Genomic DNA, 14285 nt, shown 5'->3' on the forward strand with positions numbered 1-14285 from the left:
GTGAGCTTATTATTGATATTATTCTGCTCTCGGTTGCCATGGCCACCTCGTGAGAGGCGTTCAATTTTCCCTCTTCCATCATCATTATCTATGAGGCCATCTGTTGTGGAAAATGAATTCAGGCTCATTTGCATGACTGATAAGCAATTTTTTTTTATCTATTTAACAGAAGGTCATATGCCGGGGATTTGGAGCTCGTGAAAAAAATGTGGAAAAAAAAAGCATATCGAGAGGATGAGTGGGAGTGTGCACCGGGGTGTGTGTGGAAGGGAAGCGGGTCCCTCAGGCCCGCGAGCCTGGCATACTGCATTTGTCATTCCTGCCCGGGCGACATTTTTTCTCCCTAAAGCCACTGCACACTAGACAGGAAGCGCGCTTTCCTCGCCGTCTCCTTGAAGCCCCCCTGGTTTTTGCACTCCTTGTTGGTGGGTGCTTTTTAATTTTTTTTTTTTTGATTCCCTGGACAATGGGTTATGATATCAATACTCACTGAAGACAAAAAGCAGCCTTTTCTGCGTCTCGGTGGTAGGCATATTCCTCATCCTCCTTTCAAACTTGGGGTGGACTAGGGCTTGCTCGCTTTCTGTCTTTCAAGCCAGCTCAGTCGCCAGCCCTGAGCTTGTCTCACTTGTGAGCGGCTGTGGTCATGTCGTGAGGTACGTGGTCTTCGTTAGGTTAATTCTGGGGACTTAGTGGACAGGATCTGTTTTTACCGGAGTTCAAGGGCTGGGGCTGTAATGCCTATTGTTTGCTCCTTTTTAAAGTTATTTTTATAGCATGGCTGGTAGCTGACATGTTCCCCGGCTAGGAGTTTGTAATCCACAGAAGTCTCTTTTTAAAGCAAAATGGGTATTATGTTGCATGCTCTAACTGTGATGTTGTTTATAAAAAAAGACCTTGCTGCATGAACTGTACTTGGATGATATGCAGATATTGAAACAAAAACTTCCCAGAGACTTTACTGGATTACTTTATGTTGCAAATAAAGCAAGTCATTTTTTTTTTTTTAAACAAAGGCTGTTAAAGCATTAGATATTCTGGATGTCATGTTATATTGTCCTAATGGTAAGAAAGTTGACTTAGATGATTCAAATTGAGAAACTCAAATAAAAAATTTGAACTATAAGTGAAATGTTTCAAGTTCATGGTAATGAAATAGTGTTTCATTTCTAACAGAAATATGCCTTTAACACCACTTAAATTACTAAACTAAAAGTTCAAGCTGTAAATTTTATCTTCAAACTAGATAAGAATAAAGCCATAAATATAGACACATAAAAATATTCATATAATGGCTAGTTATTAAAAATATAGAGCTCTGATTTTGAATTTAGTATTTATTTAACCATGATAATTTCTTGTACCTGTAAAATGATAAAGATCTATAGAATTTTAAGTTACTTATTTAGTTAGAGTAAAACTGTTTGTGATAATAGGATATTTTAGGTGTAAGTGTTTGTATTTTTTACTGAACAAAACTAACTTCATAGACAAAAGCACCCTAGTACCACCCTTACAGGCATAAAGGAGGCTTTCTTTCTAATTGTTCAACTTTATGAAAGTCATGTGGCTTTTTAAATGATAAATAAAGGCATGTTTTCCCTAGATAAAACATAAACAGATAGAAATGGGATTATTTTACAAATTAGAAAAAGGGTTTTTGCACAACATTCCTTTTTGAAAAAACAGCACCACTCATATATTAATACCTGTAAGTTTTCACCTCTTAAGAACTTTGAATCCAAAGTGTGGATTGTACATAACACATGTTAGTGATACCTTCTAGAAAAAAAAAAGGAAGTTTGTTTTTTCTAACTGACCGAAAGAGAAGTGTATGATTCTATCACCTCAAGAGCAATAGGTCAATTGGTCAAAATTCTCCATAAAGTTGTATATAGCAGTGCATTTTCTTTATCAAATACAATAGACCAGAACTGATATGTTTGTATAATAGCTCTTTACTTGGTGGCACTTTTAAAACTCTCCCCACAGTATTACAGACTTCTCAGAAGCAATAGTAGCTGTTATATAATCCTCCCTTTAATCAGCCATTTTTTTTATATTTTAGCTTGAGTATTAGAGAAATTCTTTTTAACAATCAATTTTACATTTAGAGAATTCAAAACAGTAAAAGCCTCATAGTTTATGAAGATTATTTAAAGTGACATCATGTTTCTCGGAGGGCTGTGTTTTAAGCATCAGTAATATGATACCTGGATTTATGTTATAACATGAAGGATTATGCTGTTGCCTCTTGATCAGTACATACAGTCTTCAGATTTGTGAAGCAAAATTGTCAACTTCTGAGAAACCTATGAGGTAGCAAAGTTGATTTTTTTCTCTGACCCCCTACCCCCCCCCCCACAAAAAAAGTTAATTACGAATCTTGGTTGGATTCTTCCTTGCCTCCCTGACATTTGACTGCTGCTAATTCACTGATTAATCTCATTAATGTGATTATAGTAGGATTTGGGGTTGGCTGCCATTGTTCTGCAGACAGTGCTATTCAGCCAGAGCACTTGCCACCTCATTCAGTTTTGCTGTGATTTTTAAAGGCTGTTGAGTGAGCTATTGTGAGCAAAGCTCTGGCCCTTTCCCTTTCAGCACCGGGAGCTGTCCGCTGCTGATAGCAATTACGTTCAGCTGGGACTGACTTCCTCCCAGTTTACTGGCAGTGGAGAACGGGCTCGGTTTCATCACCTTAATGACTCTGTTCATGGAGGTGGAAGGGGGAGACGGCTGTATGGCCACAACAGGATGTTCTGAGGAGTGGGGCAGAAAAGACTGGCAATCTCCAGACCTTTATTTTGCACATAAAATTTTTACCCTACTTTTCAAATTACCAGACAGGATTTCATCAAAATTACTTGCATATATGCAGCTGTGAGTTGGAAAACTGTGAACAATGTGGATATGTTATTCAAATGGAAAACTATTACATAACTATTGATAAAATTTCATTTTTTAAAAGATGAGCCAGAATTACCAAGATGAGCCAGTAAGGCAGAAAGTACACATAAAACACATATTTCAACTTCTCTTGAGTTAAACTTGCATTCTCCAGCAAAACTTAGGCCAATTTTATAAATTTGTGTTAGATACTGAAATCAAGGTTGAAGGCCCAATAACTTGTGACCATGTATGTGTGGTGTACAAAAATTCCTACAGTAGTGTGACTATACAATTTTCTTGGGATTTTATGAGCATGATTTTAGGAAAATATGAATATTTTTCAGAGACTGGACTTCTTCAATATATTACTTTCATTGTTCCTGTCATATTTTCAACCTAATTTACTTTTCACCTAACATTTGTTTTTTGCACTCTCAGAAATGTTTACATTTCATAATTCATTACTGAATACACCCAATTATTTCACTGTCTGATGCTTTGCAACTCTTTTATACACCAGATTTCTATAGATAAAGGAATGAAATGAGCTCTTTTGTGGCCTCAAAGATTTTTAAAGTTTTTCTATTTGTTAAAACTATATTTAAAACTCAAAACTTAGAGTTAATAATCTGATTATTTGGTGATTTGCTTTTAGAAATATTTTACATGTCTGATAGATAATCCAACCATTTCTCTGAGGAAAATTCATTTTATTGTCTAAAAAATGCTTTCAAAGTCACATATATAAATTATATTTCCAACTCTACCTGTGGGGCAATCTAATTTCAGTGAAAGATATTGTTTGTAGAAATATATCATCTAAAATACTTTTACTCATTAAACAATTTGGTGGCTATATTTTTAACTTTGGACAACTTAAAATTGTATTTCCTCCTAGAAATTTTATATTAAGAAACCCGTTCAGTGGGGTAAGAGTGACTAGAAAGACACTTTCCGGTAATGACTCCTCTCCTTGATGTTGGAATGTGGTGTGGCTGAATGGCCCCTGAAGCCCAGGACTATGGTTTCCAGTCAATAACCAGCCTGTCAAATGCACCTAGTGCTTTAACCATGAGGTCTGCCTTGATGCAAGGTCTCACCAGAACTGCGCCTAAGAAGCAAATGAGTGGCAGATTCAGAAGGAGATTTTCAGTTTTCCTAAATTCTAACAACCAAATTGTTTGCATCATAATTTGACTGCAATAGTATTATGCATGTTCTTATTTCCAAGATTTAAAAAAAATTTTTTCTCATAAATGCCTTTTTAAAAATTTTCTTTGAAAAAACATGTAGCATGCCTTAGAAAAGGGTAATAGAGGATAAACTTGAACAAAAACTTGAAAATAATTAACATATTTTTCACCAAATAAGTTTCATCATAGTGTGATCTTTCCCATAACCCTTACCTGACATTGATTTACACTTAGTTCAGAGAGAAAAGATAGCACAAACTTAAAGAAAAAAATATTTAAAAAATTTTATTTTGAAGCGGTAAAGGGTAAATCACATGTATATACTATGTGTGACAGATATATATGTGTGTGTGTATATATATATATATATATATATTTTTTTTAATTGGCATACCCCACAAATGAAAAACACTGCCTATAATGGTCATAACTTGTACAAGGAATAATGGCAAATACTTTTATAGTAATTTACTGTATGATTTTTCAACGTCAGGTTAGTTTAAGGTGGCAGACACACATTCTTCTCACCCTGGGCTGTACGCGAGGCCGAGTGGCTTCAGCGGGAAGGGGCTTTGTGTCCTCCGCGTCTCTGCCTCTCTCTGTCTCTCCATCCCCCTCTCCCCGCCCCCTCCTGTCCGCTGTCTGTGACTCTGTCCCTAGCTGTCTCTCTGGCTTCCCCCTCTTCTCGCTGTCTCTCTCACACCTGCATTGTTCAGGCACACACGATGATTTTTCTATGCCAGTTTTCACAATGAAACTGTGTTAAGCTTTGACATCATAATGAGTCCTTGGGGCATCTGCATAAGTAGTGAGAGATGGCAGAGAAAATGTAAGCCAGGTGCTATCAAAAACTAGAGAGAACGTGTAAATGCTTATTTACTATGTGAGGAGACATGGATTAGCATTGGTGTGTTGGGCTGCTGGGTTAGGAAATTTATCCTAAAATATATCTCTTTAAAAAAAACCCTGCTCCCCACGTGGTGATTATTGGAAAAGTTGGGAGGGGGAGGAAGTGTTTGAGCCGAAGCGTGAGGGGCATTGTGCTGAGGAGCCGGGATGGCACCAGGCAGTCTCTCGCAACGTGCCTGCCTCTCAGACCGCAGTGGCTTCCAGCAGGGCTGGACGGGCAGGCGGCAGTAACCCCGGTGCTAACCAGGATGTCTGGTCCCGAGAGGGCAGGCAGGAGGCTCAGGACGGGAGGAATCCCCTCTGAAAGCCAGAGGGAGGTGTTCTCGGCGACTTGGGACCTCTGAGCCTCCTCCCACGGAAACCACAGTCAGCGCCTGTTCCGGGAGCTCCCGCAGTGGTTTATCAGCGCGGTGCCTGTGCCCTCCCCTCTGCCGGGGCAGGGGCGCTGACGGGGCGGCTGTGCTGGAGGGAAGGGCCCGATGGAGTGGCCTCGTGTAGGGAAGTGGGGTCAACATGGGCCCCGGGCTCTCCGAGGCAGACTCAGCCCTGCAAGAGCGGAGAAGTAGGCTGCGGAGCCGGGCTGTGCCAAAGGGCCCCAACTCTCCGACCCAAAGGTACCTCTTTCTTCTTCCTTAAAGGTTACCTAGGATGCGTCTGTTTGGGGCCACTTGGAGCTCTTCAGAATTATTTCACCCGGCTTCTTAGGTACTCTGACAGATAGTTGCTTCCTTGCGTACCTGGCCATCTGCAGCTCTTATTTGATGACAAATGATAACAGTTCTTAAAATCGCCTGGTTTGGTGTCCAGATGAGCCCACCATGGACCCTTTCTCCAGCGGAGCTTCTTCTCCAGCATAATGTGGTCGTGGGCGCCAGGCACGCGTGCAGGCTGCCTGGAGTTGTTGTCAAACAGGAGTCTGTGTATTCGAGGCCAGTGTCCAGGGAGGGTGGGAGGGGCTAAGTAGCCGCTATGATTTCATATGGCCTTTCAGAGTGGGGAGTGTCTAAGAGAGATGGCTTGTGGAGAGGGCAGTGGTGTGGTTACCCCTGGAGTAGAAGAGTTGTTGCTAGACCCAAGAAGCCATTTATAAAATCAGCACTTTTTTTTTAAACTGGAAAGATGCTAATGAAGTCATGTATCCATGCTCCCCTTTGTGTTGTGAAATCTTATTTGCTCTTGCCTTCTCAGATAAAACTTTTCCTGGCATTTGTTTTCTTCCAGCCATGCTAAAAGCTTGACAATATTTTAACTTTCTTAGAAGAATAGTTCTGTGTCTTTTGTTTGTAAAGAACATGAGAGAAGCAGCTCACCCTGAAATAGAACATAGTGCGGTTGGCAACCCGAAAGAGATTTTAAGAGTCCATTGGCGTTAACTCTGGGGTCACTGCCCTCTCATTTGAAGAAGTGAGGCGGGGGGAGGTGAGCAGGCTTGGCACGTCTTTCTGTGCTGTTTTGGTGCTCAGGAGCAGGGCCGTGGAAGATGCTGTTGCTTCAGTTGACTTTCTAAGGTTTCTTTGGACATAGTGTGTCCTGACCATAACATCAGTGTGTGTGTGTGTGCTGCGTGTGTGTGGCCTCTACCATCAGTGTGTGTGTGCCTGCGTGGGGGGGAAATGGGGGTCTTTACCATCAGTGTGTGTGGGGGGGGGGGCTTTACCATCAGCCATCAGTGTGTGTGTGCGCTGTGTGTGTGGGGGGGCGGTATATTTAGACACACGCCCCCCCGCCCCCCCAGAGGGCTGTTCTTAGCCTGACTCGGGTATTCCGCTCTCGCCTATTACATGAAATACGGCACTGCACATGCCGCACACTGCGCCCCGGAGACCGAGGGGCCTGTGGGCGCCGAGCGGGGAGCGCACAGCGCGCACCCCAAGCCCCTCTGGCTGTGCTGCGGGCTCAGTCAACAGCCAGGCTAGAACCCCGGCTTGAGCCACGGCCCCAGCGTGAAGCGCACCTGGCCGGTGACGGCGTCCCCCGGACCGGGGCCGGGGGCGGGCGGTGCCCGCGCCGAGCTTAGCGGAGGCGGCCAGAGAGGAGGCGGCGGCCCAGCGCCCCCGGGCCCTGCGGATGGCGCTCGGCGGCCCCCGCCCCGGCCCCGTCGCCCCGCGCTGTCAACTCACTGGTTTCCATCTCCGCCTTCAGGCTGCGAGCTTCCAGTCCGAGAGCACCGCCACTTGTGTCCGTGTGGCAGAATGATTAGCGTGCCGGGGAGCCGCGGCCCCGCGTGCGCGCGCCGCTAGAGCAGGGGCGCGCGGCGCCGGTCGGGGGGCGCGCAGAAGCGGGGGAGCCGCTAGTGCCGCAGCAGCTGAGAGCTTCTGGGTGAGTCCCCGAGACGGAGGCGGGGTGGCCGCGCCCGCAGCCGGCGGCGAGGCCGGGGAGCCCGGGAATGCCCTGGGATGCGGGCGCGGGGCGCGCGCCTGGACCGCCGGGTTGGCCCTGGCTGTCCGGGTCCCTCCTGGCCGTTCCCTCCAGGTAAACGCGTCCAGCTCTCCTGGTGGTGTCCGGAGCCTCGGCCCTGCTCCCCAAAGTGCAGCAAAGTTCAACTCCCGAGCTGGCCAACAAAAGGGTCGGGGCTGCTGCTGCTGGGGGCAGCTGCTTCGTCCATCTTCCTGTGCATACGTCTGGAGCGAACATGAACTGTTTAGAGATTATTGTTTTCCGAAATTTACAGCAGCCATTATTCAATGTGTTTAATTAATATTTTCTGAAGCAGTGTATCCAGACCAGTAGAATTAGCAAATGTTGTTTCAATGAAAGCCCAGACATAATTAGTTTTGACTGGTATATATTTTTCCTAGCTGGAAGAAGATTTTAGCTAATTTAACCAGCAACTTACTGGAGATTTTCAAATCGAACTGAAGTTTCTGTTGATCTGTAGAATCTGCAGATAGGAGAGAGAAAAATTAGCACAAGTTGATACTTTCAGTGCTTTCAGAAAAATGGAGACTGTTTTTACAACCAGTCTTCTGAGTTGAGAAATAAGTAGCCTGCAGGAATTCCGATTTTCTATTGTCATCACTGACACACACTTCTTATATAATTCTGTGATTCTAGTGCTGCAATATGGGTGTTTTACTATTTAGTTAAATATACTTTCATCTCAGGGAATTCACTGGTAAATAGTTCTATCCTGTTTTCACAATCCCCACTCTCCTTAAAAGGTAAGGTTTTCATTTTAACTGACCTAATTATTTCATCTGCTTTTAAGGTAGAACTTAAGTAGAAATTATCATCATTTAACTGTCTTTTTGTAGTTTCTTGAATATTACAAATCACTTAGGAATTTTATTTTGAGGCTTATCTTTTTTTACAGAGTTGCTTTACTTCAGCTGTTTGCTTTAGACAATGACAGTGAATATTTGAAAAAAAAAATGCAACTTTTTGGAGGATCATTTCTTCTGTTTAAAACAGAACAAAACAGAACTATGCCTTTCTAGAGAAGGTAAAAAGAAAAGAAAAGAAAACTACATTCAGTGAACCTAAACCTCAAACATAAGATATTGAAAAACATGTTAACCCTTTATATGCCACTTCTAACAGTTGGCTTCTGTCATTTTCCCACTCACACCTGAAGTTTCTGCTTATTCACACTGAGCTTGTTTTTGTAGAACAGGTGAATTTTCCATTTTTATGTCAATGAATATGTATGTATACATATAACATTTTTCTATTTAATTTTGAATTTGCTGGTGTTTTGAATAGAGGCTTTTTAAAAAAACTTAACCCAAACAATATTAGATACCAAATTATTTCAAAATAAATTCATGAACTCTTACCTAGACAAAAATGATATTTCTTTTATTTTTTCCATTGCTATATTTTATTTTAGAGTTGAGCCAAACCTTCTGAGATTAAAATAATTCCTTTTAGATTTATGATGGGTTGTAACTTTCTTGGGGCAAAATATCAGCTTTTAATGTTTAACCTCAACGTGTCTGTTTTCATCCTGACGGGAACACTGGAGTGTTACCTACCACGCTGGTCTCTTTGTGCCTGGCTGCCTTTCAGGGGAGAGTCTAGCTCCTCTTTTTTAAGGGCCCAAATTATGTCATATTAGTTTCCACTTGACAGAGTTACTTTATGCCACTCTGTCACACTGGTTCTTGGGCACGCTGTCTCTATGGGCTTGGAAAGGGCTAGCCTGCAAAGACAATGAGAGGTCCCAGAGCTGGAAATGTGGTGATGTGTGCCTAATCGAAAAATGTGGTTTCCAAGAGCATTTTTCTCTCTGTTCAGTTTAGCTCTAAGGTTGCAGATCAACTTTGGAAAGAAAAGCAGCCTTTTATAGCAAATTTCTTAAGTTCAGTGAGCCAAAATATTAATCTGAAATCAGGCACCTTTGATTCCAAGAGGAAGAGTGGTCTCTGTGTCAGGGAGGGGGGTGGGCATTCTTCGGTGGGTTCCTGGTGATGGGGAATAAAGAGGGGCACCAATATCTTCTCTTTCGAAAGGTTATTGACCTATTTGTTTACATTTCTGTGCTATGATGTCCCAGGGGTTCAGCAATTAATCTCTTCAAAGGTTCTGTTAAGTGCCTGGATATACGTGTTTTTAAAATGCCGGTGTGGAAGCGTGTGCAGGCTGACCATATTTGAGCCATTGGATTAATGTGTGTGCCATGTAGACCTCTTTTGGGTGTATTTGGGTGCTCATTAATACAGTTGGAAGGAACTTTATGACAATGTTGCATACTGACTGCTTTTTTACTGAAGTCTGGCTGCTTAGATGGTGCCATAAAATGGCTTTAAAGAAAATTATCCCAAGATTGTTGCACATTTGTTTGAGATGCTTTCAGGTGTGGGATGTTGGACTTGGGTTGCTAAATCAAACAACTCATGGATTAATCATTTACGGGGTGAGCGGTTCTTTTTAGCACACTGACAAAGGTTTAAAAATTTTCATTTTATATCAGCGTTTAGTTGGTTAACAACGCTCTGTTAGTTTCAGATGTGCAGCAGAGTGATTCGTTATACATATACGTGTGTCTCTTCTTTTTCAAATTATTTCCCCATTCAAGTTATTAGAGAATCTTGAGCAGAGTTCCCTGTGCTATACAGTAGGGCTTTGTTGGTTTTCTATTTTAGATATAGCTGTGTGTACGCAGATTTTTATTGGGGGATTTCTAGCCCAGACACTGTTTTGAGTAGCATCTTCATGCCTGGACTCAGTGTATTTTAATGGCAGTCAACAGAATGGTTTCTTACAAGTCAGAATTACCCCCTCGATCACAGGGCCTCCCATATCACTGGGCCCTGAAAGAGATGGACGCTCCTTAGAGACTGGCTTTAAATCTGGCCCCCTCCCCTCCCTGGTACCCGGGCCCACTCGTGCCATCTGAACAGAAGCTGAGAACACAGAGCGTGGTCGCCATGAAACAATGCTAGCCAGACTGGTTGTGGAAATAATCGAGTCTGCGGGGCACCCCATAGAGAGCCATCAAATCACGTCTGCTCTGGAGCTGTCTGCTAGATGGTGAGCGTTCAGAAATCAATGCTGCATCTGCCAGTGGACCCTCCGGTTCACTGCAACTCCCACCTGCCTAATGCATCCGGGCAAGAGCTTTTCAGAAGCCAGTTTCCTTCAGGATAAATTTAATACGTCTTGAGGGCCAGGCGCAAGCAAATTGATTCTATCTCTGCACCAGGAAAACTCATAAACATCTGTAAGAACACAGATTTTCCACAACCTCAGGATTAAGGGATGCTATTTTGTGAGAGATCCCAAGCCTACTCCCTTTGTACCTCATGCCAGCATGGCATTTTTTAATTAGGAAGTTGATTAAAGAGGGCACGGTAGACCACGGATGTATGGTCCTCTGGCATGCTTCCAGCTGTTTGTTGTCTGGGTCGTGCTCATCACCAGTTGCAGGCAAGAGGGGGGACTGGTGATGAGGCTGAGGGTGGGAGGACGGAGCTGTCCTGGGGCGAGTGCTCGTGGCAGCTGGCTCTGGCTTCCTCCTTGCAAGCCTTCTCTGCAGACACCCTTGCTGGCCCGTGAAAGCGGTGATCCCCGCACTTGGAGCACACGAGTCCTGCCTGCCTCGCACACTGATTCCTCAGTGGCCACTGTGATAGGTCACAATTTATTTGCATTTTCTGGATTCAAAAATCTGACCTCATGTCGTGGAATTTGGCAAAAATGGTCACAGTTCCCGGAATAGCGCTGTGCTGTTTATCTTTAAGAGCGACTGGTTTTATTTTTTCTTTTCTCTTTCTTTCTTTTTTGAAGGGGAAGCATCTTTCCTCACTGGCTCTTTTTAGGGCAGTGAGCATCTTGTCGGAAGAATGAAAGTGGCCCTTGACTTAGTGTCCTGTGGCCAGTGTGACGTGGACAAGCGCCACGTGATGAGTGAAGCCCTGCCCCTCCCGTGAGCTCTTTGCAGAGCTTTTTCTCTGCCCAGAGCCCAGAGAGGCGGGGAGAGTTGACCAAGGATGACCAAGAGATGACCAGGGAGAGATGACCAAGTGAGCTTGGGCCGTGGGCTGGCACCCAGGCCGCTGTGTCCAGGACAGACACTGGCTCAGGCTTCAGGGTCAGGGGAGCGTGTCTCCCTCGGTGGGAACTCCAGCTGCTAGGATAGAGGTTCTCTTTTTGTTCTCCTCCTCTCAAGCCCAACTTGCACACTTATGAATTATGTTTAGATTCCATGTTTTTAAAGTTTCTTAACAGTCTAGTTAGTCAGTAACAAGGATAGGCAGTCCAGGGGCTCCTTCACAGTCTTCCCCGGAAGAAATAAATATCAAAGTCAGTGGTGAAAATTAGACAGAGAGCTCCTTAAACTCAGCTCCTCCCTTCACTTTTAGCACATTAATGCGCAATTCATACATCCTGCATGCATTGAGCACCTACTGTGTACAGACCCAAAAGAGGTAGCACTAAGACGAATTCCTAACCCACAGTGAGTCAGGATTACATATATACATAAAATTATACATATATTTATGTACACATAAAATAAGTATATGTTAATATATAATGTATATCATAGTATATACTTATAAATAAAAACTGCAAATAATTTTATATAAATTTATTTATATATTTGAATATTTATATAAATATAAACATAGCTATTATTTATGTTATATTATACATGTAAAATGTTATATTACATATAACATGCATAATGTTTTATATTTATATTATATATAAATATATACTTAGTAATCACAATTCTTCTATGTCTACTTTTTCTTGAATACGTTTTGAATTAGATTAAGCCATTTTTCTTAATAAGAAGAGGAAGATAATCATTGATGTCCATTTCTGAGATGATTAATACTTCAGGGACCCAGGTGATCATTCTGAAAATCAGCTCTCAACTGCATGGGACTGTATGACCATATTTCTGTATGTAATTGAATATGTGATTTGAGTTTACCCCCTTCTGGTGGACTCTGAACTCTTGAGTGTGGGAGGGCTCTGGGCGGTGGGCCCTCGCCCTTCGTGGCTGGTGTTAATGTTTGTTTCGCTGTATGTGTGTGCATCCATCACCCAGCCGTGTCTGACTCTTTGCGACCTCGTGACTGTGGCCGGCCAGGCTCCTCGTCCACTGCCCCCGTGTGATTCATAGTTGTGGTTGAGTGAGTCTTTGCTTGCATGAGGATGCACAGAACAGGAAACAGATTTTTGTTCTGAGGAAGGAGTGTTGGTAAATGTCAGGTGTCTGTCTTGCAGTTTCTGGACATTTTAGAGCTGTTGGTCCCAGAGACCAGGGGCAGAACCCTTGAGGCAGGCCTGGTGAGTGCAGAGCTCGGCGGGGCAGCCTCCCACGGCAGCGCCTTCTGACTCTGGTCTGTGACGTCAGCAGTTGGCCCTGACGCGGGCAGCTGGGCAGGGCGGCCACGTGGGCACCCACAGGCTCGCCGCTCGGCTGGAGAGACCTGGAGAGAGGAGAGGAGAGAATTCAGGTCGGAACCTGCCCGTGCCTCCAGACCCTCGGATGCCTCGCCACGTTCCCAGGGAGGCAGGTCTGGCCAACATGTCTGTCTGTTCAGAATTTTAAAACTCGTGTAAAAGGAAAGTTAGATTAGAATTAGAGTTGTGTACCCTCTCAGGTCTGGAAATTTAAGTAGCTCAGACCTCAGAAAGCTGCATGTCTGTACTTCCGAAGGGAACTCTGAGATTGTATAGAAGTGAGAAGTGCTGGAGGCTGCTAGATGCTTGTGGAAGCATTAGTAGGTTCGCTCAGATAAATTTCAGGCCCGTTTGTGACTTGTGCTCTGGTGAGCACGGCACACTTGGTGCTGAATTAACACTTGGAATCTCCCACAAACTTTGTGTTACGGATCTTCCAGTGTCTTTTGCAGTTCTTTCCATAGTCCTGAGAACAAGCATGGAGGCAGTTTCACCGCCCAAATGTTCTTCCATTAATTTGCCTTTACTGGGATTTTGTTAGCTCAAAAACAACCCTTTTCCCTAAGAGACCCACACCCACAGTGCAAGCCAAGAAGTGTTGTGTGTGCTCCCCAGGGCCGAGTTAACACACCTGTTTACAACTGGGCTGAGCCACCTGTTCATCTAGTTAATGATCAAAACAGTGTCTGATCAGTGGGGTCAGCTGGATGGGAAGGATGATGAGGTTTGTGAGATTAGATGTGACTTCTCATTTTTAATACGTAGCCTTTCATGTATGTTAAATTTTGAAGGAGTTAGAAAATACACTCAGCCTGTGATAAATATTCATGGCTATCAGCATCCAGGGGTCGGAGGCAGAATGTGTCCAAGGTGTTGTTTGACCAGTGATATTCTATCCTTGGTGCTTTTGTGGCTTCCAGATTCATATGCAGATGGAGTCATTTGTTTTAGCTTCAGAGGTATTACTAAATGTGAGGGGTGCTGACTGGGCCATCAGCATTAGAAAAATAGGCCTCTGTGTATATAGTACAGAAAACACAAGCTTCCGCAGCACATGTCCACAGTTCTCTCCCTGCACAAAGCAGTTCCTCGCCCGCTGCCCCCCAGTCCTCACCCCTTTCTCCCGAATGGGAACGTGCCCACTGGCTGGACAGCAGCATCCGACTTGCTCCCGCCCCTGGGTGTCCAGGCAACCAAGGGAGGACCACTGACAGACCCCTGACTGATGCTCAGGGCTCTCCCAGGGTCAGAAGCACTGCTCTAGCTGGGCGATGTCAGTTAGACTGCACTTGTCTTATTAGGTTCTGACTAATTCTCCAACGTGTTAAAGATGACCAGTGACACTCAGAAGTCTCTTTCCCATTAACTCCTCAGAGGGAATTTTCACCCAATATTACCCATTTTGGTCATCCTTAGTCATCTTTTCCTTTTTTA

At 43.8% G+C, this 14285-nt stretch overlaps 1 protein-coding gene across 24 annotated transcripts in view; it reads left to right on the forward strand.

Annotated features, from left to right (window-relative positions):
* The first annotated feature begins 279 nt into the window (after positions 1-279).
* MYT1L (myelin transcription factor 1 like) overlaps positions 280-14285 on the forward strand; it is a 399489-nt gene continuing 385483 nt past the window's right edge. For 15 of the 24 annotated variants that reach the window (XM_043452969.1, XM_043452975.1, XM_043452972.1 and 12 more), the window contains exon 1: positions 280-525. In XM_043452969.1, coding sequence (XP_043308904.1) covers positions 474-525 — 52 coding nt within the window. In that variant the 5' untranslated portion in view covers positions 280-473. Of the gene's footprint in view, positions 526-588; positions 657-5038; positions 5609-6855; positions 7314-14285 lie in introns of those variants that run through there. The other 9 variants (XM_043452986.1, XM_043452985.1, XM_043452980.1 and 6 more) reach the window with 6 other exon arrangements.

The sequence above is a fragment of the Cervus canadensis genome, chromosome 30 (assembly GCF_019320065.1).
Source record: "Cervus canadensis isolate Bull #8, Minnesota chromosome 30, ASM1932006v1, whole genome shotgun sequence".
In the NCBI taxonomy this organism is placed as follows: Eukaryota; Metazoa; Chordata; class Mammalia; order Artiodactyla; family Cervidae; genus Cervus; species Cervus canadensis.